This window comes from Lissotriton helveticus, chromosome 4_1 (genome assembly GCF_964261635.1).
Source record: "Lissotriton helveticus chromosome 4_1, aLisHel1.1, whole genome shotgun sequence".
Lineage (NCBI taxonomy): Eukaryota > Metazoa > Chordata > Amphibia > Caudata > Salamandridae > Lissotriton > Lissotriton helveticus.
Window position 1 is genome coordinate 155,198,841 of NC_136063.1, and position 24,200 is coordinate 155,223,040.

The window sequence follows — 24,200 nt, forward strand, 5'->3', positions numbered from 1 at the left end:
TGAATGTATTGTAATGCATCATGTGTTTTGTTTTTACACCCCTACAGGTAGTGTGACATGTAGGTGGTTGTTTTTCTCCCTAGTACAGGTGGTGCTAGTGAGGTCCTGTTACCAGTGATTACTGGTTTTGTGCTCTATTTTCATATTGTGTGCTACACTGATTTTACTTTCTAAAGTGCTATTTCTGAAAGTATTATTTCTAGAAGTGCTGATACCCCTGACAGTGGTCCAAGTGGCCCTGTCCTGTGCAATATCCCTTGTAAATTCCGCCTGTGCCTGTTGGCACAGTGTAACAAGATGTGTGTTTTATCTGATGTATATTTATGATAATACAAAGGCTATTTTTATATAACCTTGTGTGGAGTTTCCTTTGTGGTGGGCCTTTGGTGGTTGTTACTGGGGTGCGTGCGCAAATACTTAACTTACATCGCCTCCAAGTTTAGCCTTGCTGCTCGCGCCACGTTACCTAGAGGGTGAGTAGGGGTTATCTTGGCGTGTAACTCCCTTGCCCTGACTTGGGTGTGGTGGTCTCTGACTGACTTTGGCGAAAGCCCTGGCCAGCCGGGGATCCCATTTCCAACATTGGCGGCAAGCGGTGAGGATAAGGATTTGTGTTTGCGTTGTACCACAGTAGCGGCTGGCCGCACTTCAAAGCTCTACATTTTTAGATAACCACATTTTGGGGATTATTGTTGTTGGTAAAATTCCATTGTTTCTTCTCCTGAAGATTGTCATTTTATAATTGTGTTCAGTGCATTTGTCCCCCGCCCTGCTTCCAGAGTTTGGTACCTGTGTCACTTTGGTCAGGTTGAGAAGTCAGGGGTGGTAGAAACTGCCTTACCGATCCGAGGGGAGGGTGTGTGTGGATGAATGGTGTGTTTCCCTGGACGCATGAGTGAGTTCTTTTTTTAAGGAGAGTGTGGAAGTTTTGGATTTGTGTACTCCTACTTCAGATTGCTAGATCCCTTGTGTTGCACGTGTCTGTGAACATCCTGTCAAGATGGAATCTCCTTTTAACCTTTGTGGCCTGTTTAAGTACAGTGTGCATGAGTTGGTACGGTTTTGTGAGGAGAGAGACATCCCAGTGAGTGAGTCAGACCCCCAGTCCAAGCTTAGGGATAACCTGATCCTGTGGCAGAAGAGTGACTGGGAGCGTGAGCACAGTGAGAGAGAGAGGGCCCGGGCCGCACACCATGAGGGTGGTGGGTCTGAGGGGAGCCCTGAAGAGTCTGATGTGGAGAGTGAGTGTGACAGTGGATGGGCGCCAGCAGAGAGTGAGTACCCCCTAGATAGGGAGTCCCTTGCTGGGTCCAGTGTCAGATGTAGCACCCCATCCCTTTCCCTGTCCCCAGAGGAGTGGGTGGATAGGAGAGAAGAGAGGGAGCACCAGCTGGCCATGGAGAAGCTCCGGTTAGAGTATGCCAGAGAGATGGCGCAGCTGGGTGTGAATGAGTGGACTGCAGAGGCTGAGAGGGCCTTGGCCAGGGAGAAGATAGCCCTACAGTGTAGGTTATCCCCTGAGCGCAGTCTTAATTTTCTGGATCCCCCAGGGAGGGTTGAGTCCAGTGGTGGCAGCTATTTAAATCTCAGTCTAGAAAGTCCCAGTTCCCAGAGTATGGTTCCTGTTTCCCCAGAGGAGGAGAATAGGTTGAGGTTTAGGAACCTTAGGAAACCGTCTCATCAGTCTTGGGAAGGCTTTGAGGATGACTGTTGTGGAGCCCTGTGTGATTGGGTACGGGAGCCCACGAAATGTGATTGGGACCTATTGTTCGATATGTTTCTCAGAGAGCAGTTGCTCAGTTGTTGTTCACCAGGGTTGCGCCAACACCTGTTAGGGTGTGGATTGTCTGAACCATGTGAGCTGGCAGAGGAAGCAGACCGCTGAGAAGGTACCAGGGGTTCTGTAGAGTCATTAGGGAGTGACTCCAAAAGAAGTGGTTCAGGTATCTTCCAGCCCAGCGTGGTGGAAGAGGCTCAGTGTAGCCCAGCTAGGTCCCAGTATAGTGAGAAGGGTGTAGGGGCTGACTGCCTGGCTCAGTGGAGCAGGAGTCAGTGGGTGGCTGAGAGCCCCCAGAGGCCCGAAGCCCTGTCTCAGAACCTGGGTGGTTTCTTGAGGGAACACCAGGTTGGGGACCTAGGCTGTCCTGTTAGCCCATTTGAGGAGGATCTCCTAGTGAGTAGAGGACCTGGAGCGTCTGTAACCAGAGCTCCTGTGGTTCTAGAGGCTGGCAGTACCGCTCCGGTAGGGAGGGTACAGGAGTCCAGCGTGAGGAGTGATTGGGGGATGAGTTTCCCAGTGGATGCACCAGTGGACCAGAGACTAGCCAGTTGGGCTAGATCTTCTTGGAGGGACCCGGGTGGCACCACTTCTGGTCTGGGGGATCGTCACGCACTGTCAGGTGGACAGAGGGTGGGAGATCTGCGCCAGACAGACAGTCACACAACAGATGTGTCAGTTGTTAGCCTCAGGGGGATTGTGTGTGAGTCCCCAGAAGTCCTGGAGTGCCAGGCAATTGTTCCACCAAAGGTTTTAGACCGGAGGTTGGATGGCCAGGTTCAGGATCAGCCTGATCTGAAGGGTAGGACGACTGTAACCAGTGTCCTGACCGGTTCTTCTTCCAGAGGAACTTCTCCAGTTGGGAGAGGGCAGACCTCTGGAAGGGGGTGCAGAGGGTGGGAGAGCCCACCTCTGACCCCGGTGCAACCTGAGGGGTTAAACCCTAGGTTGGAATGGCGTTCTAGGTGTCCCCCTCGCACGGGGAGGAGGAACCCTAAAAGAAGAGGTAAGGGGAGGAGAGCCTTCCCTGAGACTCCTGGTCCACCTGAGGTTGTAGACCCTAGGATGGAGAACCAGTGGCAGTCTAGCCCTGTCTTGCAGACAGGAGGAGTGGAGAATGGCTACTATGGGCCTGGGGTTACTACCCCCCACTTCATGAGTAGGCAGGAACCAGTGGCACCTGGGTGGCCTTGGGCCTGGTCCTGGCCGCGGACAGCTGAGGAGTACCAGTGGGGTAGCCCAGTTGGTCCTTACAGTAGCTTTAGAAGGAACCCTAGGGGTTCACCGTGGCATAGAACAGGAGGGTGTCCCGGCAGTGGCGGGCCCGCGTCCGTGTTCTATCGCCCCAAGCAGGGAAGTCCATCACGGTGGTGATTGTTCTCCCCTGCGTTTTGGCTGGAAGGGGGTTATGTTGGACTTGGCCCGCAGGGCTGGTTCACCCCTGAACTTTTTGCTTTATGTGTGACCCTGTGTCAGTGATTTTGGGTCTCTGCGCACTTTTCCCTGGGTCCCAGAGTGAAAGTGCGTGCGTGTAGCATGGCTGGCCTGCCCTCCCATAGGAATGCATGGGGAATGTGTGTGTCCCTAGTAGTTCCTGATGCATGGGGAGTGCAGGCTCGAGTTTAGTATGTGTAAACTCGTGAGAGTGAATGCTGCGAGATGGTATATGCGGCATGTATGTGTCTAGAAGGGAAGTGCTACTTCTGGACATTGATGTGCGTGTGCTGTGAGGGTGCTGGAGAGTGATTGGCTGGAGCTGGCTGGCATGCCAGGCTCCAGGAAGTCTAGATGGGTTTGCCCGGTGGTGAGTGGGAGATTAGCATGAGTGATGTGTGGGAGGAGTGTACCTGTGTCCTGGATGGGCTGGGTTTTCCCCACACAATGCTGGCTCCGCCCCCCTGTGGTGTGTCTAACGACCCTAGCCTCCCCAGTGAATGAGATGGGTGGTTGGGCCATTAAGAGTGCTCCAAAGCCAGCTGAAACTGGTTTTCCCCCCACCCTGCACCTTGAAACAAAGGATTTGTTAGTATAAGAAGGGGCTGTGTCCCCTTAGAAAATGTTCTGCTTTTGGATCCTGCCAGAGGGGGCTGTTGCTGCTGCTGGGGCCAGGAGGACCGCCACTTGGGGTGTCTCCCTGCCTGGAGACCCAGTGTGCTGGCTCTGGCCCAGCCTTGCCCCCCCCTGCCTGCCTCCAGCCCCTGCTGGAGCCTTGTCCTGTCCTCCAGTGCTGGGGAGCACTGAGGATTCTTTGCCTGCAGCCTGAGAGCGCTGCTCTCTGCCCTTCAGCGCTGGGGAGCGCTGGAATCCCTGCATAGCGCTTGGAAGCGCTTTATTTTGGCCCTAGCGCTGCGAGCGCTGTGAGAGCACAGCCGGCGCCCACCCGGCATCTGATCGCCCTGTGTGGCGGTTTGACGGCGCGGGTGCCACCCCGCTCATTGCCGCTTTGTTTGCCCGTTTTTATTGGATTCACGAGGGAGCCCACTCCTCGGATCCTGGGAAGCCGCCTGCCTGCCTAAGAAGCGAGCCGCCGCGCTGCCCGCGGCGACCCGGAAGTGGTAAGCGGCCCGGCCAATCCCAGCGCGGCCCAGGAAAGGCCGACCGGAAGTCCCGCCTCCTCAGCCGAGCCGGGGAGGGAGAAGCTGCCGGCCGGGTCCCCGAGGCTCCCCGAGTGGAGAGGAGAGCCCCGGGACGAGGGGAAAGGAGCCCCGCGGCGAGAGGAGCCGCCCTGCAGCCCAGAGCCGGTGAGTGTTGCCAGAAGCGAGGGGAGGGGCGCCGGGACACGTTGTCGGTGTCCGCCCCCCCCCCCCCTGCCCCCCTCAGCAGCGCGACCTCGCGCCCTTGTGTTTAGAGCCAGAGAGGCTCTTAGGGGGCATTTCTCGTCCTGAGTCCCCAGAGGGGGGACTCCAAGCGCCCCCACGTGTTCGAGGGTCCCCCGCGAGGGGCCCTGACGCCCGCATCATTGTTGAGGAGCCCGGAGAGGCTCCTGGGGGCCATTTTGTTCGTTGAGCCCAGAGAGGCTCTGAGGGTGCCATCCCCTCGTGTAGGAGCCCAGAGAGGCTCCAGCCCTTTTGCGTGACGAGCTTGAGAGAGGCTCCAGCCTACATTTGATTTACGAGCCCGAGAGGCTCCAGGCGCTATTTGTTGAGGAGCCCAGAGAGGCTCTGGGGCAGTGGTTCTGGAAAGAAGTGCCTGAGCGAGGCTCAGGGCGCCATTTCTTGTCTGGAGCCCAGTGAGGCCCCACAGTGCCACAGTGGTGGTTCTTGAGCCCAGAGAGGCTCCAACGTTGCCCTAACTTTCCCTGCACCAGTTGCCCAGCACTTTGTGGGCAACTGCGACGTTTAGGCCCTGACATTGGGACACAGGGACAGTCACAGGTGGTGACTTGTGAGTTTGGCGCAATTGTTATTGATTTTACACCTCTGAATGTATTGTAATGCATCATGTGTTTTGTTTTTACACCCCTACAGGTAGTGTGACATGTAGGTGGTTGTTTTTCTCCCTAGTACAGGTGGTGCTAGTGAGGTCCTGTTACCAGTGATTACTGGTTGTGTGCTCTATTTTCATATTGTGTGCTACACTGATTTTACTTTCTAAAGTGCTATTTCTGAAAGTATTATTTCTAGAAGTGCTGATACCCCTGACAGTGGTCCAAGTGGCCCTGTCCTGTGCAATATCCCTTGTAAATTCCGCCCGTGCCTGTTGGCACAATGTAACAAGATGTGTGTTTTATCTGATGTATATTTATGATAATACAAAGGCTATTTTTATATAACCTTGTGTGGAGTTTCCTTTGTGGTGGGCCTTTGGTGGTTGTTGCTGGGGTGCGTGCGCAAATACTTAACTTACATCGCCTCCAAGTTTAGCCTTGCTGCTCGCGCCACGTTACCTAGAGGGGGAGTAGGGGTTATCTTGGCGTGTAACTCCCTTGCCCTGACTTGGGTGTGGTGGTCTCTGACTGACTTTGGCGAAAGCCCTGGCCAGCCGGGGATCCTATTTCCAACACGCCTCTATTGAGAAGATGAGCTGAAAGTGGAATGGAGTGAATAAGGATTTTCTTTCAGGCAAAGAGGAAAACTACGTGTCCAATATGGGGTGCGTCACAGAACAGCAAGTAAAATAGTATAATAATACTCACTGAAAAGCCTCAAAGTGTTTCTTGTGCAAAATCCGCTTATTGGCTTTCAGGATAATGCCGCAAATGTTTAAGTTGGATCTCCACTCCCATTAGTTTCACTACTTAATACAGAAATAAAACATAATATCCAACCCTTTCCTCAGTCTGTGAAGTTCACATGTGTTGTCTGGGAGAGACTTTAGAGAGACAGAGGTGGGCATTTTTATGCCTTTGCCTAGTCTGCGTTATGGTGGTATCAAGCACAAATTGATGATAAACTACTAGATGCGTTGGCATTTTAAACTAGAACTCTCCTGATAAAGGATGTAGTGTACCTGCTGTATGAGCTCCTTTGGTGATCTTAAACATTAAAGGCTAAGTACAATTTGCAATCACTTCTAGATCCAATCATGTATATGTAGCTGGGAAGAGGCCAGTGTTGGTGAGGTGTTGTTTATGTTTGTAAAGAATAACTGGTTCCTCTTTTCTAAGGTTCTTGGTTTCTTTGCTGGATCACACCCGGAGATGGATAAAGTGGTCATGAAGAATCTGTGACAAGCATGATGAGTGGAGTTATCCTCGTCCAACACTGACTTCATAAGGGTTGTGTCATACAGTAATATTTCCAAGGACAAATTTGATTGTAACTTACATTTTCATCAGCAAAACTTACCTTTTAAGACTAATAAACGCTTATAAAGATAGCAAAATTGGGTCTGATGACCTCTAGGATATGTGGGTCTTGTAAGTTGGAAGAGAGACCCTGAAACACATTATTGAAAATTGTCAAAAAGACAGCGTCTTTGGGCTAATGCATTTGATGACTGGAGTTGATAAAGGGATTGGTGATGTGCTGATCACCGTTAGAGAGGTTGTGCCGCCTTTTTGCATAGTTTTCTTCTATTGAAATAGTAGTTAATAGAGTCTTTGTCCATAGATGCAATAATGGAAATATGCAACGGAAGCCTATCAAAGGCATAATGTTTTCACCAATGTGAATCAGAATTGTTCTATTGGTTCAAAAGAACTGCATTGCAGCATCTAAAAAGGAAGACATATTAGTAGTGTTACATGAGAGTATAAAAGTGTCCAGAACTTACAGGGCAGGCAAAGAAAAAGGAGTCTGTCTCAAAGATTGCACTCTCCCAGAATTAGTTCTTTTTTAAGGATTGAATGTAAAATAAGGCTCTCTTAATGCCTACTAAGAAAAATAGCAAAAGACAGACAATTGATGGACGGAATGCAGAACAAATCAAAACATTCACCCCCAGTCAAGAGATCTGGGTTACATCCATCATTCTTTTGCTCACCATGCCACCCCAGTTTAGACCTGGCCATATGCAAATCAGTCAGCCTCATGGGAACAGTCCAGCCCGAACTGTCAAGGGAGGTCCTCCCTGGGCTGGAAACAAGCATCCTAGGACCGGTTTCGGGGTTCATTAAGAAAAATAGTACACAAAGGGAGTCACTGTTCCTTGTAGAGGATGAAACTTTTTTTGTGTGCTACCCTATCTGTGGGGGACAGTGTGTCCTAATCATAATGCCCTCACACACCTTGAAGGATGTCATGCTTCATCATTTGGGCTTTGCTCCTCGTCGATCCAGCACTACAATGCCCTACGTGTCCCCCGAAGGGTCTCTTTATCGAGATCTTTTGATGAGAAGCCATTTGGGTGCGTGGGTGTAAGTGGCAGTGAAATCTAAAGTGGTGTGTTAAAAAAATGACTGGAGGGAGAATGGGTACTATTTATTAGGGTGATACCTCTGTCATTGATATAACAAAGTGTGTAGTGCTGCTCTAGGGGATATTATGTCCCTTTGTACCTGGGTATATGTCCCTAATGGACATATTTAACACTCAACATGTTTCACACTGTATGTGGCCTCAGAAGGAGATCCAAAGCGCTTCTTCAGGACCAAAGGAGTGGTCAATTTTAGCATCAGTGGTGGCCTGAACTAACCAGTGCCACCTTGTTTGTAGAAGGGAGTAGCGTCCTTGGAGGCCTGTGGGGAACAGCAGAGTGCTCTGCGTAGACGTATGTGGCTTCATAGTGCCCCACTTATCAGGTCAAAAAGGTTCTAAGTGGGTCAATGAACTATGCATAAAACCAGACCTTACTCGCATTTTAGCAGATTAGACACATAAAAAAACAGTACATGTATCAATGAGGCTTCGTTTTTAAGAACCAATTGTTTAAAGGCTAGGTGCTAATAAAGCCAGAGAGATGTTGCCTCTCATACTGAAAGGGTTTACCCTTTCTATTTTATCTAAGGTTCTCCCGTAGTAGCAGGGCTGATCCACCTGCGTGCCTCTCCCTGTCTCCGCCGGTAATGTGAAGGTTGTCCTCTATCCCTTATATAACGGAGGTGTGTTGTCAATCAGTGAGTTAATAACATGCTAATGGGAGAGTTTGTGACGTGATGCGTGGGCGCCATCTTGTAATCGGGTGTTTGAGCAGACATAGTTCTTGATACTTATTGTTATCAAGCTATTGTTACCAGCGAGTGTCCTATAATGAATTCTTTATTTTTCTAAGTGTGATGTTGGTGATGCAGGTAAAAATTTACTAGTAGATCTAAGCAGATAGGTTTATAGGGCACATGCGCCATCTTTGAGTGGTGTAGTTGGTAGATTGATTGTTTGACCATGGGCGCCATCTTTGAGTGGTATCGTGATATGTTATTTTTCACTTTATGTGAATAGTGAAGCTCCATTTCTAATATTCAACTGACATGGTTTTGTCCTCAAACGGAGTGTCTGAGGTGGCCTGTATTCTGAAAAAACGACATATGTGTGTTTTGTGTGTCTCTATAGTTTACACATCACTTTGGTTACTTTGTTTTCAGAATTGGGATGAGAAGAGGTTGATGGTGAGGTGGTCATTATGCTACAGTACCTCAATCCACGGTATTTCAACGTTTAGACCATGGGTATTTGTCCGTAGGCGGTAGACCCATCGTTGTTCTTTTTTATATAGTGTACTATTAGACCATGAAGGATTGGACTCTATGACAGTCCAGGTCATTTGATCTGGTGTATGTACTGTTTCAATGTAGTGTCTGCTCATTTTAATGGTGTTTTTCTTGCACTGTATATTACTTCTGTGTTCGTTCACTCTCGTCCTCACGGCTCTGGTTGTCATTCCTATATAGAGGAGGTTGCCAGGACATTTTACCATGTACACACAGTTTTTAGTATTACAGTTTGATTGTTTCTTCTGTGTCCACTCCTGGTTGTTTAGTTGTAGAGTTGTGGCATGTGTTGTTAGGAGGCAAATATTGCAGGTTCCACATGGATAATGCCCTTTGACTTTTGGGAGGTCCCACAGTGTCCTTTGATTGTCCAGTTGTTTACCCTGTGGCCTTGTGTGCACGACCATGTCTTTAATTTTCTGTGTACGTCTGAAAGCAAATCTTGGGCGTTACAGTTGCATCCCTCCTACGTGCAGGATGTTCCAGTGTTTTAGTAGGATTTTCATTATTTGATTTGATTGTGGTGTGTAGGTTGTCACACGTGGAGTTGGCCTAATGGCTAGGGCGCTCGACCTCGGATCTGGGTTCGAGTCTCGGTAACGACGCCAAAACCTCCTGTGATTCTGGGCAAATCACTTAATCTCCCCGTGCCTAAAATGAAAGTAACTGGAAACGTAAAATGTAACGTAACTGGAAAAATATGTAAAGCGCTCTGATACCTGATTCGGTTCGGGTCTAGTTCGCGCTATATAAAATTCTGCAAAAAAAACCAAACATGTAAAAGTCTCATCCTTTGGTTTTTCAAGAGTCTACCTAGAGAGCTATGGTTCATGTACTTACCTTATGAATGAGCCTTTTTATAGAGTCAAAGCCCAAATGATGAAGTATGACATCCTTCGGGGTGTGTGAGGGCATTATAATGAGGATATACTTTCCTCCACAGAGTAGCACACGAAAAAAACGTTTCTTCCTCTTTCATCCTCTACAAGGAACAGTGACTCCCTTTGTGTACTAGTTACTTTTCGGGGGCAATGGTCACTGGACCTAATAATCAGCTCCTAGTGTCCCCCCTCTCTATAAATAGGAATACTAAGAAAAATAGCCAGGGAGGTCGCTTATGAATACAATGAAGATCCCACTATGTAGAAACAGGACTACAGGTACATAACCTTTTCTTCTGCATTGTAGGATCTTCATTGATACCCAAACGCTAGAACAGAGTAGCAAGCACAATTTTATGTATATAGCAGCTGTTATAGAAGAAATAACTATTAAATACTTGCAGTCAGAAGTAGTGTTTATTGACATTGAAATAATTTGAAAAGATTCCCAAGCGTATCCTACCCTATGTTGGCTTCTGCCTGATTATCTGACTTTAGGCAGTACTATCTAGTGAATATCTGGGAAACAACCTTTACAACGCAGTCATTACATCAATCAATCAAGCGTTTGTTAAGCGTGACTACTCACCCGTAAGGGTCTCATGGAGCTGGGGGTTGGGGGGGAGCAGGTTTCAGTCCATCAAGGAGGGGGTCGGTCGAAGAGCCAGGTTTTGTGGTTTCTTGCGAAGACCTGAAGCGATGTTGTCTATCGGAGGTGGAGTGGAAGGGCATTCTAGGCTCTGGCTGCGAGGAAGGAGAAGGAGCGGCCTCCCGATCTGGTCTTTCTGGTGCGCGGGGACCACGGCGTAGGAGAGCTGGGCCGATTGTAGGGTCCTTTGGGGTGCGTGGAAATTGGGTCGGGTGTTCAGGTATGCTGGTCCGGTGTCGTGGAGGGCCTTGTGTGCGTGGGTGAGCATCTTGAAGGTGACTCTAGCCTGGAGAGCCAGTGGAGTGTGTGCAGGTGCTCGGAGATGTGGCAGTGTCTTGGCAGGTTGAGGACCAGTCTTACGGTGGCGTTCTGGATGTTCTGTAGCTTGCGGGTGAGGTTTTCGTTTATTCCGGCGTAGAGTGCGTTGCCATAGTCAAGTCTGCTGGTGACCAGGGCGTGAGTGGCGGTCTTTCTGTGTTCAAGGGGGATCCAATTTGATTACATCACACTATCTTAACAACGAAGTCATTACAACGCAACATCCTTTACATCGCATGCCATTACAACGCGGCTATTACATCACATGTCACTACAACGCCTGTCACTACAACGCATGCCATTACAACGCAATATAAGGAGTACTTTCTGTCCTGTAACTCCAGTTCTGTAGTAGGGGTATCTCTGTTGTAGTCATAATCTAGTGAATAGTCCTGCCCATGTGCGTGGACCCCGGAGCAATCAAAAATAATCTCTTCAAGTGTCGAAAAATGCACACCTGCACAGACACTTAAGAGACAATTAAAGACAGATAATGCAGCCTATAACACAGGCTACACTGTCCAGTACTTCAACTAGAAATTCCACCAAAAAAATCCACAAAACAGCAAAGCCTGTACAGATTTCCCTTGATTCAGCAGCAAAAACCCTCTGGAATGATAGAGAGGAGGATCGGGACAGACAAGCCCCATAGGCTGCCATTATGTGGCTCAGAACAGGATACTGTGCCTTTAAGAGAACTTTCCAGAACTTCACAGTATCCCAGAATGCACTGCAGGTCCCTTTTACTTTCAGTTCTTTTTGAAGGCGTAACACGCCAGACCTATAGCATTCCATACATGAATATCTCTCTCCACCAGGGAGGAGGGCGGGCGCTTATGACTATAACAGAGATACCAAATAAGATGGGCTCGCACACCGCTCACTCATCAGCGGGATCGCCCCAAAGGATCATGGTAATTGTAGTTACCTTTGTTCAGAACATCGTATCTTCTATTGAATTTAAATATCATCATCTTCGCCATCCAGAGATACCCCTACTACAGAACTGGAGTTACAGGACAGAAACTCCGTCTGTAGTAGGGGATCTCCGTGTATAGTCATAATCTAGTGAATAGAATGGCAAGCCCATCTCCACACCAAAGCGGTGGTGGAGAAACTATTGTGCGAACAGATTTCGCAGCGAAGCCTGCCCAACCTGAGCGTCTGCTCTGGCATCAGTGTCCAGACAGTAATGCTTAGCAAAGGTATGAACCGACTTCCAAGTGGCCGTCTTGCAGATTTCTGCAATTGGAACATTACGGAGCAAAGCAGTCGTGGCAGCTTTGCCCCTGGTGGAATGAGCCTTAGGTTTACCCCCTAAGGTCTTATTAGCTTTTTGGTAACACAATTGTATGCAGGACACAATCCACCTCGAGATGGACTGCTTAGAGGTAGCGAGACCTGTCCTGACTGATCCATAATTGATAAACAATTGGTCCGACCTACGAATATCTTTGGTTTTATCCAGATAAAATTTCAACACTCTCCGAACATCCAGGGAATGTAAAGACCTTTCCGCTGGAGATGAAGGATTCTGAAAGAACGTAGGCAAAGTTATAGTCTGGTTGACATGAAAATCAGAAATAACCTTGGGAAGAAACTTAGGGTGAGTACGCATAACAACCTTAGCAGCATGAAATACAGTATAAGGTTCTTGGCAACACAAAGCCTGAATTTCACTCACCCTGCGGGCCGATGTAATGGCCACGAGGAACGCCGCCTTCCAGGACAGGTGCTGCAACGAAGCCTTATGAATAGGTTCAAAAGGCTCCTTCATCAACCTGGACAGCACCACATTCAGTTCCCATGAAGGCGAAGGACGCCTGACAGGAGGAAACACTTTCTTCAAACCTTCCAAAAAGTCTTTGATCACAGGGATCTAGAAGAAGGAAGTCTGTGAAGGGCATTTCCTGTAGGCAGTCAATGCAGCCAGATGGACCTTAATGGAATGGACATTAAGGCCAGACTGCGCCAGATGTAGAAGGTATGGAAGGATGACATCTTCCTTACATGTCGTGGGGTCATAGTTCTTGGACTTGCACCAGATACAAAACCTCTTCCACTTGTAAGCATAAGAAGTCCTAGTGGAAGGTCTCTTAGCCTCCTTCAGTATGTCCATGCAATCTTCTGGGAGATTAAGATGGCCATATTGCACTATCTCAGGAGCCATGCCGCCAAACTCAAAGACGAGAGGTTGGGGTGCAACATCAGCCCCCCGAACTTCGTGAGAAGGTCCGGCCTGCAGGGCAACTTCATGTGAGGAAGGAGAGACCGGTGAAGCAGGTCCGTGAACCACCACTGCTTGGGCCATTCAGGGGCAATCAGTATCATCCTCGCCCTGGACTGGGACAGCTTGATGAGAACCGTCGGAATCAGGGGAATGGGTGGAAAAGCGTACAGAAAGCTGTTCGACCAGTTGATCCATAACGCATTCCCCAGTGTCCCTGGCTGGTAGTACCCGGAGGCGAAGTCTCGGCATTTGCTGTTTTCTGCGGTGGCGAACAGATCTACGTCTGGAGTTCCCCAGCTTGCGAAGACTTCTCCCAGTACTTCGTCGTTTATGACCCATTCGTGGTTTTCCTGAATCAGTCTGCTCAGTGCGTCTGCCTGAACATTCTGCACACCTGGCAGATGGGTGGCCGTTATCGTCAGTCCTCGGGCCAGAAGCCAGTGCCAGATCGCCTGCGCCTCCTGCGACAGGATGCGTGATCTCGAGCCCCCCTGCTTGTTGAGTTAATACATCGTGGTCGTATTGTCCGTCTGTACAAGCAAAGAGTTGGTCTGGAAGGACGGTCGAAAGGCCTTCAGTGCCAAGTGAACAGCTCTGAGTTCCAGGAGATTGATGTGGTACGTGGACTCCGTCGGGGACCACGTCCCTTGAATCTGTAAGTCTCCAGAGTGCGCTCCCCAGCCCTGGAGAGAAGCATCCGTCACAATAGTCTGAGTGGGAATGTCCTTGTGGAAGAGAAACCCTCTGAGGAGATTCTCCGCTGAACACCACCACTTCAGAGACTGAAGAGCATGCAGAGACAGTCGTATCTTGTCGTCCCAAGATCCTCTCCTCTAGTCCCACTGATCCTCCAAGCACTCCTGCAGCGGTCTCATGTGCAGCCGCGCATGTGGCGTCAGGAAGATACAAGAGGCCATCGATGCCAGTAGAGAAGACACCGTCCTCACTGTTGTAGAAGGAGTGGTCATAAGAGCCTGAGCCTTCCGAAGAAGTGATAATCGTCGCTCCTCCGAAGGAGACACGCTTGCTGACCTCGTATCGATGGTGGCCCCCAAGTACTGAATGCACTGGACCGGAGTCGGGACAGACTTGGACATGTTGATGTGCAACCTCAGCTTGTTCAAAAGAACGCACGTCTTCTGGAAGTGCGCTTGAGCTTCCGAGAAGGAGGAGGCCTTGATCAACCAATCATCCAGGTACGGGTAGACAAACACCTTGTTCTTCCTCAGGTGTGCCGCTACCACTGCCATGCACTTCGAGAAAGTCCTGGGTGCAGACTTCAGCCCGAACGGAAGTACTGTGTACTGATAGTGATTGGCACCGACTTGAAATCGCAGGAACTTCCTGTGTTTGTGTGCAATGGGCACATGGAAGTACGCATCCTGTAGGTCTATTGCACATAGCCAGTCTCCCTGTTGCAACTGAGGATAAATCTGATGCAACGACAGCATGCAAAACTTCTCTCTGCGAATCCATTTGTTCGCCCGTCGCAAGTCCAGAACGGGCCTGAACTCGTTTTTGTCCTTTTTGCGGACCAGAAGGAACCGGGAGTACAGACCTCTTCCTCTTTGAGACAGAGGTACGTCTTCTATCGCCCTTTTCCTTAACAGGATATCGGCCTCCGCCTGGAGCTCGCGCAGTTGATACTGCGAGCTGACCGGAGGAATCAATGGAGGAGGGCTGGTGAACCGAAGACTGTATCCATTGCAAACAATATTCAGCACCCACTTGTCCTGAGTAATTTTTCTCCACTCTGCCAGAAAAAATTGAACGCTTCCCCCCACCGGAGCGGGTAACGGATGAAGGGGAAGAAACCGCTCAGGGTCGAGACCCGGCCGGGCCTTTGTTAGCTGTAGAGGACTGCTGTCCAGCTCTACCCTTCTGGCGCTTCTGGAAGGGTCTCCGGAACTGCTGCTGTTGTTGCTGCTGCTGTCCCGAAGACTGTCCTCGTCCTTTCCCCTGTGCACCGAACCGTCTCTGGAACGGGCGGTAGGACTTCTTTTCTTTGGGCTTTTCCAAGCCCACAGCCGTCAGGGTCTCCGCCTCCGCCTTCATGCGGGCCATCTCATCATCGGCATGCTTTCCGAACAGTGTTTCTCTGGAAAATGGCAGATTGGCCACCCGCTGCTGGGCCTCCGGCTTGAGTGACGTGAGCCTGAGCCAAGCGTGACGGCCCTGGTTGATCCTGTGACAGTAACCATGGGTCGCCAACAGCGAGATATCCGCAGCCGCGCTGATGACCTGGTTTGAAACCAGCATCCCTTCCTTAAGTATTTCTAGGAAGTCCTCCTTCTTGTCACGTGGCAGAAGGTCCGTGAACTGTTCCAGGGAGTCCCACAGGGCACGGCTGTACCGCCCCAGCAAAGCCGAATCACTGGAGGCTTTCATGGTCGTGGAAGAAGTTCCACAAGCCTTCCTTCCAGCCGAATCAATCCATCGGCTTTCCTTATCAGGCGGCACGGTGGAGGACGGAGAGATAGAGTGCAACTTCCTGGCCGCCGTCACTATAACGGAGTTGGGCACTGGGTCCATCCGCAGGAAGCCCGGGTCCGAATCCGGTGCTCTGTACTTCTTCAGAAGTCGGGAGGGAGCGGCCTTCACCACCGCAGGCGTAAGAAACTGCTCCTCCGCAGGCTCGACCAGCCCTGGCACCAACGGCAGCAGAGGGCGAGACAGATGCTTCTTGTGAAGTGTCTCGAATATCACGGACGTCGTAGGTGTAGGAGCCGTCACCGTGATGCCCAATTTCGTAGCCCCCCTCAGGAGAACCTCCTGGAACGTGCTGATGTCGTCCACCGGAGACACCCTTGTCCCCGGGGAATCCGACAAGGTCGGCGAATAGGATCGCGTCCTGGAGGAGTCTGTGCGGGACCTGGACCCCCGCCTCCTATGGCGGCGCCTAGATCTATTGGAGTATCTGCGCCGACTCCTAGATCTTCCTCTCCGTCCGAAGCGTGATCTTGACTTCCTAGGCCTCGGGCGATCGGCCGGTTCCACCGGCGCGGGCGTCTTAGGCTTGGCCGGGGCCTGCGACTTAGGAGTCCCCTTGGGAGGCGTCGGAAACCTGGGCAACGAAAACGACCTTGGAGGAACCGGAGGAGGCTCCAGTGGCACCTGAGGTTGAGGTACGGTTTGCGGAAGCGGAGGCAAAGGCGGAGGGGTAGGAACCCTCGGCAATGGCGGCGGAGGCGTAACCTGCGAAGGCGTATACACCTCGGAATACACCGAGCCCTGTGATCCACCACCAGCCTGGGGCGTCGGAGAGCCTCCCATGGCATCAGGCCTCCTCTCCCGCTTCTTCGACGTCGAAGAACGGTGACCAGATGGCGAGCGTCGCCCCTCGACGTCGAGCGTCTCTTCCTCGGCGTCGACCGTCGTCCATGCCTCGACGTCGTCTTCGTACGCCTCGACGTCGATCTCTCGTGTCTCGACGACGACCTCTTGCGCCTCGACGGCGACCTCTTGCGCCTCGACGGCGACCTCGACCGCCTCGATGGCGACCTCTTCCGCCTCGACGGCGACCTCTTCCGCCTCGACGGCGGACCACTCCTCGACGACGAGGATCCTCTCGACGACGATGTTCTCCTCCTCTTCGCCGACGGCGAACGGCGGTGTCGCTTCAACGGCGAGCGCCGACGCCAGGCCCTTCGAAGTCGATCACTCGACGTCGAGACCGTCGAGGATGACGATGAAATCGTCACCGGAGACTTCGACGGCGGTCTGTGCACATCCCTCGACGTCGAGCGCCGACGGCGCTTCGTCCCAGAGCCCTGGGGGGACGGGGAACAGACCGCAGTCATTCCTCTCGACGTCGTGGTCGCTGCAATCAACCCAGACGGAGAGTGGGCACGTTTGCTGGTCTTCCTGCCCCTGGGGAGCCCCCCAGAGGCCTCAGCATAGGCAGAAGGAGCCCCTCCAGACCCACCTTGTGCCTTCAGCCTTCTTTCCTCGAGTCCCTGAAGCCTGATCTTCTTTCTTTCCTTCAGGGTCCTGCGAGAGAAGCCCTGACAAATCTCACACTCCTCTGGGACATGGGAAGAGGGAAGGCAGAGGATACACACCTCATGGGAATCCGATTTGGCCTTCTTCCTGGAGCACTCCGGGCATTTGTCAAATAATGCAGGCATATTTGACATCAAAAAGGAGCAAAACCCAAGAAGAACTGCACTAAAGTACTTTAGAAGCACTCAAAACGAAATTAATAGTGAAAAAATCACCAATAAACCCTTGAAAAGGGAGAGCTCAATGCTCCAGGGTCCTGCTTGCAAGAGCCGGAAAAAAGAACTGAAAGTAAAAGGGACCTGCAGTGCATTCTGGGATACTGTGAAGTTCTGGAAAGTTCTCTTAAAGGTACAGTATCCTGTTCTGAGCCACATAATGGCAGCCTATGGGGCTTGTCTGTCCAGATCCTCCTCTCTATCATTCCAGAGGGGTTTTGCTGCTGAAGCAAGGGAAATCTGTACAGGCTTTGCTGTTTTGTGGATTTTTGTGGGGGAATTTCTAGTTGAAGTACTGGACAGTGTAGCCTGTGTTATAGGCTGCATTATCTGTCTTTAATTCTCTCTTAAGTGTCTGTGCAGGTCTGCATTTTTCGACACTTGAAGAGATTATTTTTGATTGCTCCGGGGTCCACGCACATGGGCGGGACTATTCACTAGATTATGACTATACACAGAGATCCCCTACTACAGAAGGTAAGTAATGGGGAATAGTAATTTTTACCCCTCCCCTATCCAACACTTACCCTGCTGTTGCACTCACTGGTGTGGCAATAGTAATATTTTTACCCCTACACTATCCAGCACTTACCCTACTGTTGCACTCACTGGAGGGGGAATAGTACATTTTACCCCAACACTATCCAACACTTACTCTACTGTTGCCTTAAAAGTAATATGCGTTGTAATAGTATGCGTTGTAATGGTATGCATTGTAATGGAATGCATTGTAAATGTAGTTTCTAAAAATGCGTTGTGATGGCATGCGATGTAAAATCATGCGTTGTAATGGATGTTGCGATGTAAAAATTGCGTTGTAAAGGCATGCATTGTAAATGTTTGCCTTATATTGTCATATATCGGAATATCTGAAGACGTAGCACTATTACTGCCAAAAAGCTCCATCAATGGAAACTAAAGGGTGTCTGTTCCTCCTACGGTGGGGAAGGCATGTCATACACTGGGCTGAGGTGAAGGGTAGAATACTACTCAAGGAGGAAGAATGGTCCTTTGCAAAGAACCAATCTCGGACAGATGGGACTCAGAGGTCCATAGATTCCAATCAACAAGAAGCAGTGATTGTAGAACTTTCTGACTGCCAAGAGACCCACATGGAAGTGCTCTCATGGTCCGCGTCACCCTTGGCCTCACATCCATTTGGACATTACATATGCTTGAAGCAGATCGGTCAACAAACTGCACACTTAATCGACTCCATGGGGCGAGTACTAAATGACTTAGACCTAAGAAACTACCCCAACAGTGATTGGCTTCCCGGGCCTTGACCAGATAGCAGGGATAAGAAGGCAGTGACTAGTTCTGCATCATTGCTATCCAGTGGATATTAGAAGGGGAGGGAATGGGAGGTTATAATTGGGGGACTGTTTTCATAATCACCTATGAGTTGAATGTATTACGTACTGGTATGTGATGTTGATGGACGCTGTCTACAGAGGACCCTGGGTGGGATGATTGCTGTACCTAGCTGCGAACAAATGATAACAATAAAAACTATGTTAAAAATTAGTGAGAACGCGAACAGATCTCTAGGTAGCAGCTCCACAGAATTCGGGGCTGGGAACATTTTTGATCCAAGCTGCAGTACATGCTTTTCATCTAGTGGAATGGGCCTTGGATTTACCAGTTAAGGTTGTATTTACTACTTAAAAATATTGACATACTTAATACATGCTACTATCCATCTTGCAACAGACTTTTTGAAAGTAGCTAAACCTTGTATGATATTTATAGTTAATAAATAACTGTTTTGTTAGGTCTCGCCTGACCCAGCGCATGCACTAGGCTGGTGTGACTTTTAGTAAGGACTTCAAAAAATGCTACCATGGCCGGCCTACAGCTTGCGTGCATGTGCGCGCGCTTTTGAGCAAAGGCGCCATATGGCTTTCCTCGTCATGCTCATTAAGCGCCTTAGGTCCGTGCGCCTTCTCCTCGTGTAATCTGTGCCTCTCCTCCTGTTATCCCTGGCACAAGCAGCACCCAGTTTCTTCTTGTCTTTCTATTCTCCGTCCTCTTTGGTTCTCTGTATCTCTCCTAACCTGCGATCTTCCCCCTCTCTCACCTTTATCCCACCCCCTGCACTTTCTTCCTGCACACCTTCTTTCATAACATTTTAGGGTCTCTTCGCTGCTTTGTGAACCTTCCTGTTCTTCACCACGCCCCTCTCCTTTACCTCCTTTTAGCACTTCGTATCTCACTTTTCTTTCATGGCTCCGTTGTAATCCCTTCTTCCTCCCTCATTTTCGTCCACCTCTCCTCCCCTTCCTCTTTCCTATTGATCCCTGTCTCCCCTTCAACCCCGTCTCACCCCGCGCTTCTCTACATCGGTCGTTCTTTCCCCTCCAGCATCCGATTTCCTTGAGCTCCTTTTTTTCAACCTGTTCTCCTTTTCGCCGCTTCCCCTTCCACCTTCTGCCCATTTCACCTACTCACTTAGCCCCCCTCTCTTTCGCCTCCTCGCCCCTCTGATCTCCCCTTCTCTCCTGATCATCAGCCTTCCATTGTCCAACTCTATATATTCCTGTTCCCCTTCGCCCCCACCTGTTTCCCCACTGCTGATCCGCTCTCATCTCGCCCTGCACCCCCTTCTCACGGCCTCTCTGCACACCCGGCCTCTTCATTCTAGTCACATATGCTCCCTCTGGCCTCTCTTCCTCGTTCCTCGATATCTCTCCAAGGCCTTTCGCTCACCCACTTCCTTCTTCCCCCATACCTCATTTACCCACCTGCTCACTGTCTCACTCCCTGTCTGCATCGTTTTCATCCTCAGTCACTTTCTCTCGTGTGTCCCCTTTTCACAAGCCCCATCCCGGTCTCTCTCGCTCCTTAATGCCTTCTTTTACTAATATATTTACATCTCTCTTACTCACCTGGCTCCTCTCTTTACTTCGTTTTGCTACCTCCCCTCCCCACTCCTTTACACCTTTCACACCTGTATCCCTCCCTGTGCCGCCTTCCCCCTGTCACACCTGTCTCCTGTTTCTCTTCCTCTCTCTGTTACATTCACCCCTCTCCACCTTGAAACCCTCCTGCTCTCCCCTTTTCACCAGAGCCCCCTTTTGAATCTCTCTGCACCCTCCCTCCTTATGCACCAACTCTCACCCCATCTAACCTTCTGTCCCTTCTTCCCTCCACACTCCCCCCTCTCACCTGTATCCCTCGCTGTGCACCCCCCGCACCCCTCCTCTCGCTACCAGCAGAAGTTGCTGCCCTCATAAGGGCCCCTCTGACTTTAGCCCTGTGCGGCCGCCCCTCGGGCCCCCGCCAGCTCGGGATCGGCTACTTCCCTAGTGAGACCTGCAGAGAATGAATTTGGGGCCTGTGGTTGCCAAGGACACGTCTCCTTGGTAAACACGCTGGCTGTGATTAGAAGCTTCCAGCCCCAGCCGTGTCTGGCCCGCGCAGCTCTGATGAGAACGGGTCCAAGCTGTATGTAACAGTGCGCTTTACAAGTATACTTACCTATGTAGAGCATGTTCTCGCTAATACCGAGCCTGTTGCTGTTTAGAGGCCTCGGCACCCTCATAATTTATTTTGAGGCCCCAGACACCGCCACTCTTTTCCTCAGAACCTGCGCTTTGACAGCACCGGTGCTTGTGCTATAAAATCTATGCATAGGTTTTGGAGCTAGCATTTTGTGTTTTTTCATGTCAGTTGACGCATTTAAAATCATTAGTTGGTGGCGGAGACTGGAGCTACTACATTTTCTCTTTTCCATAACTCTTTATTTTTCAACTTCGAAATAGTCGCTTGTGACTTGGGGCCCTGCATAGTTGTTTGTATAGGGGTCCGTAAAAACTGCTGACAGGCCTGGTGCTACTAAATGCTCCTCATGCTCTGCCTTGCACCCTTCTACACCTTTGCCTTGCACCCTTCTCCACGTCTGCCTTGCACCATTCTCCCCCTCCGCCTTGCACCCTTCTTCCTCTCCGCCTTGCACCCTTCTCCCCCTCTGCCTTGCACCCTTCTCCACCTTGCACCCTTCTCCCCCTCCGCTTTGCGCCCTTCTCCCCCTCCGCTTTGCACCCTTCTCCCCCTCCACTTTGCACCCATCTTCCCCTCCGCCTTGTACCCTTCTCCCCGTCCGCCTTGTACCCTTCTCCACATCTGCCTTGCACCCTTCTCCCCTTCCACCTTGCACCCTTCTCCCCCTCTGCCTTGCACCCTTCTCCACCTTGCACCCTTCTCCCCCTCCGCTTTGCGCCCTTCTCCCCCTCCGCTTTGCACCCTTCTCCCCCTCCACTTTGCACCCTTCTCCCCCTCCGCCTTGTACCCTTCTCCACATCTGCCTTGCACTCTTCTCCTCTTCCACCTTGCACCCTTCTCCCCTTCCACCTTGCACTCTTCTCCGCCTTGTTTAATATGGTCTTTCTGTTGGACATAATGCCTTCTTGGTCATATATAAGGTAACAAAAATGCTTCTGGCATTTTTTTATTACAACTTTTCAGCATGCTGCACAGCGGCCACACTTCTCTACAGCACAGCTTAAACACATTGGCAAATTCGATAGCTCTGCCTAAACACTTATAAGGCCCCAAAGGCGAGACCTATTGGCTATGCCAATGCTTGTTTTTCTGATGTTCTGAGTTTTGCCTAAGTAAAATCGTAACACTCCAATCTAATGAATGCAAAGTTCTCTTTGATTGGATAGATAGGTTATGGAAAAAAGTCAGAAGAGTAATGGTTTGATTGATGTGGAAATCAGACACTACTTTGGGTGAGAAGGAAGGGTCAGTTCTTAATACAATCCTATTAGAGTGAAAAATAGAAAAATGTTTTTCTGCTGACATAGCATGTATTTTACTAATCCTTCTTGCAGATGAAATTGCAATCAGGCAAATAGTCTGCCATGAAAGATGCTGCAATGTAGCACGAAATATCTGTTAGGATGGTGCCCCCATTAATCGACATATTACTAGGCTGAGTTCCCAAAGTTACGATGGACTCTTAATTAGAAAATCTTTACCTACTGAAACTTTGAAGAAGGAAGTCTGCTGGGGGATTTCCTATTGGCTATTTGAGCAGCCAGTTGAACCTTAATGAAGCAGATCTGTAATTCCGACTTTGCTAGAATAAATAAATAAGGTTATATAACAATTTCCTGACATGTGAAAGGGTAATGACGTTTGCCAAAGGACCAGATACAGAATCTTTTGTGTTAAAAAGTGTAGCAACATCCTGTTGAGGGATGTTTCACTTCTTTTAAAATGTCCATACATTCTGGAGGTAGGTTCATATGTCCATACCATCTGACTTCAGGAGCCATCCAGCCAAATGCAAGGATTGTAGGGCCAGGTGTTAGATTTGGCTCTGAAGACTGGTCAGGAGGTCTGATGTGCATGGCAATCTCCTATGTTGAATGAGTGATAATTACAGAAGGTCTGGGTACTACCATTGACTCAGCTAATAGGATGCTTATAAGTATAATCTTTATCCGGGACTGGCACAGCTTGACAAATCACCAATTGCCTTTGATGAGCAGAGACAGGAAAGTGAAAATAAGTGTCCTGGAGATCTATGGAACATAGCCAATATTTCATTTTTGTGTGTGGGAACATTTTATATATGAGAGCATTCTGAATTTTTCCTTGAGGGAGAATTTGTTGATCAACAGTAGGCTAGAATCAGCCTGACTTTTTGAGACTGAACTTTCTTTAGTATCAAGAAGTGTACGTACACTCCCTGATTTGCTGTTTCGATATTACATTTTCTATTACATGCAACTTCCAGTACAAGGCATTGTGGGAAAGGGTGCCTTCCAGGTTCTTAAAGAGACAGACTAATTTTCCTTTGTTTGCAATGTAAGCCTAACTGGATATTTGTTTACTCTCATGTAAGTATTCTTATTAAGAAGTCTAGCATTTTAGATAAACCAATGCAGTTATTTTTCCAATATTGCATCCAGGGACAGATATTCTATCTAGTGATGTTTGTATGGGAGAAAACTAAGCATAAAACTAGTCCGAGCTAGACGCAACTCGGCAGGGAATATTCTAGAGTTTACGACTCTGAGTGAAGATTCTACAATACAGAAGTGGCATTTTCTCACACAGACCCAAACAGATAACTATTTTTCCTACCATGACCAAAACTCTGACATAATTACTTAAACATATCTGCTTTCAGGCAACTTCCCTTCTTTCAACTCTGACCTGCCACTGATCATTTAAGTTCTGCGTTCCTTTACTCTCCCTGAAGAGTCATATGATTCATGCAGCAAACCTTCCCCAAAGAGGTGCCTAACAAGTAGTACACCCAACATGGGGAAGAGCTGCAGAAGGAGACTCCTCTGACTTACTTTGGCATCTACAAGCTCCAGAAGGCAAACTTTGCTGGAAAATAATAGCAAGTATTAACTGCAATCTAAGCCTTTTGCCGGGATGGGTGGATTCCAATGTTTAATCCTGGTTGCTAATACACGTTTGTATCATAGATATTGGTGGCTGATCTTAACTTCAAAGGAATCACTAACAAACACAATCTTTTGTATAAAAATCAAGGTGATGTGCTTACCATAGGTCCCCAACGTGGCCCCTTGGTGACCCAACATATCTCTGTTTGACAGACAGTACAGCGTATCCAATCACAGCCATCTTTCTTCTGAACGATAATTTGACACAATGGACAGTGCATTGCATCTCCTACTTGCACCAGCCTCTACAAAAAAAAAAAATCTATGTATGGATAAACAGCTATATTGATGAAAATATATTAACTTATTGTTCAAAGTAGTCATTCAGTAAAACAGTTCACATTACCAAGTTCTTTATCATTAACAATCATGAACGAAAGACATTCTAGAATTTTGCTTTGCTTGTTGATGTCTACTTTAGTTATGAGCTGTATTGTGACATCATTTTCTGGATGGTCCCTTTAATCTTTAATTGTCAAACACACAGTTGTGCATTAAGCCACTCTGATAACCACATATGCTTTGTGCATCTCATGCTTCATGCTACCTCATGTTGATCAATAAAGCAATTAAACAAGAGTGTGGCAAATAATTTGCTAGCAGCACTTCC

General features: G+C 49.2%; 1 protein-coding gene across 1 annotated transcript in view; it reads right to left on the reverse strand.

Annotated features, from left to right (window-relative positions):
• The window catches only part of LOC144828452 (ranBP-type and C3HC4-type zinc finger-containing protein 1-like), a 540,072-nt gene that overhangs the window by 7,749 nt on the left and 508,123 nt on the right, over positions 1-24,200 (reverse strand). The window contains exon 13 of the mRNA XM_078686629.1: positions 23,692-23,835. Coding sequence (XP_078542755.1) covers positions 23,692-23,835 — 144 coding nt within the window. The remainder of the gene's footprint in view (positions 1-23,691; positions 23,836-24,200) is intronic.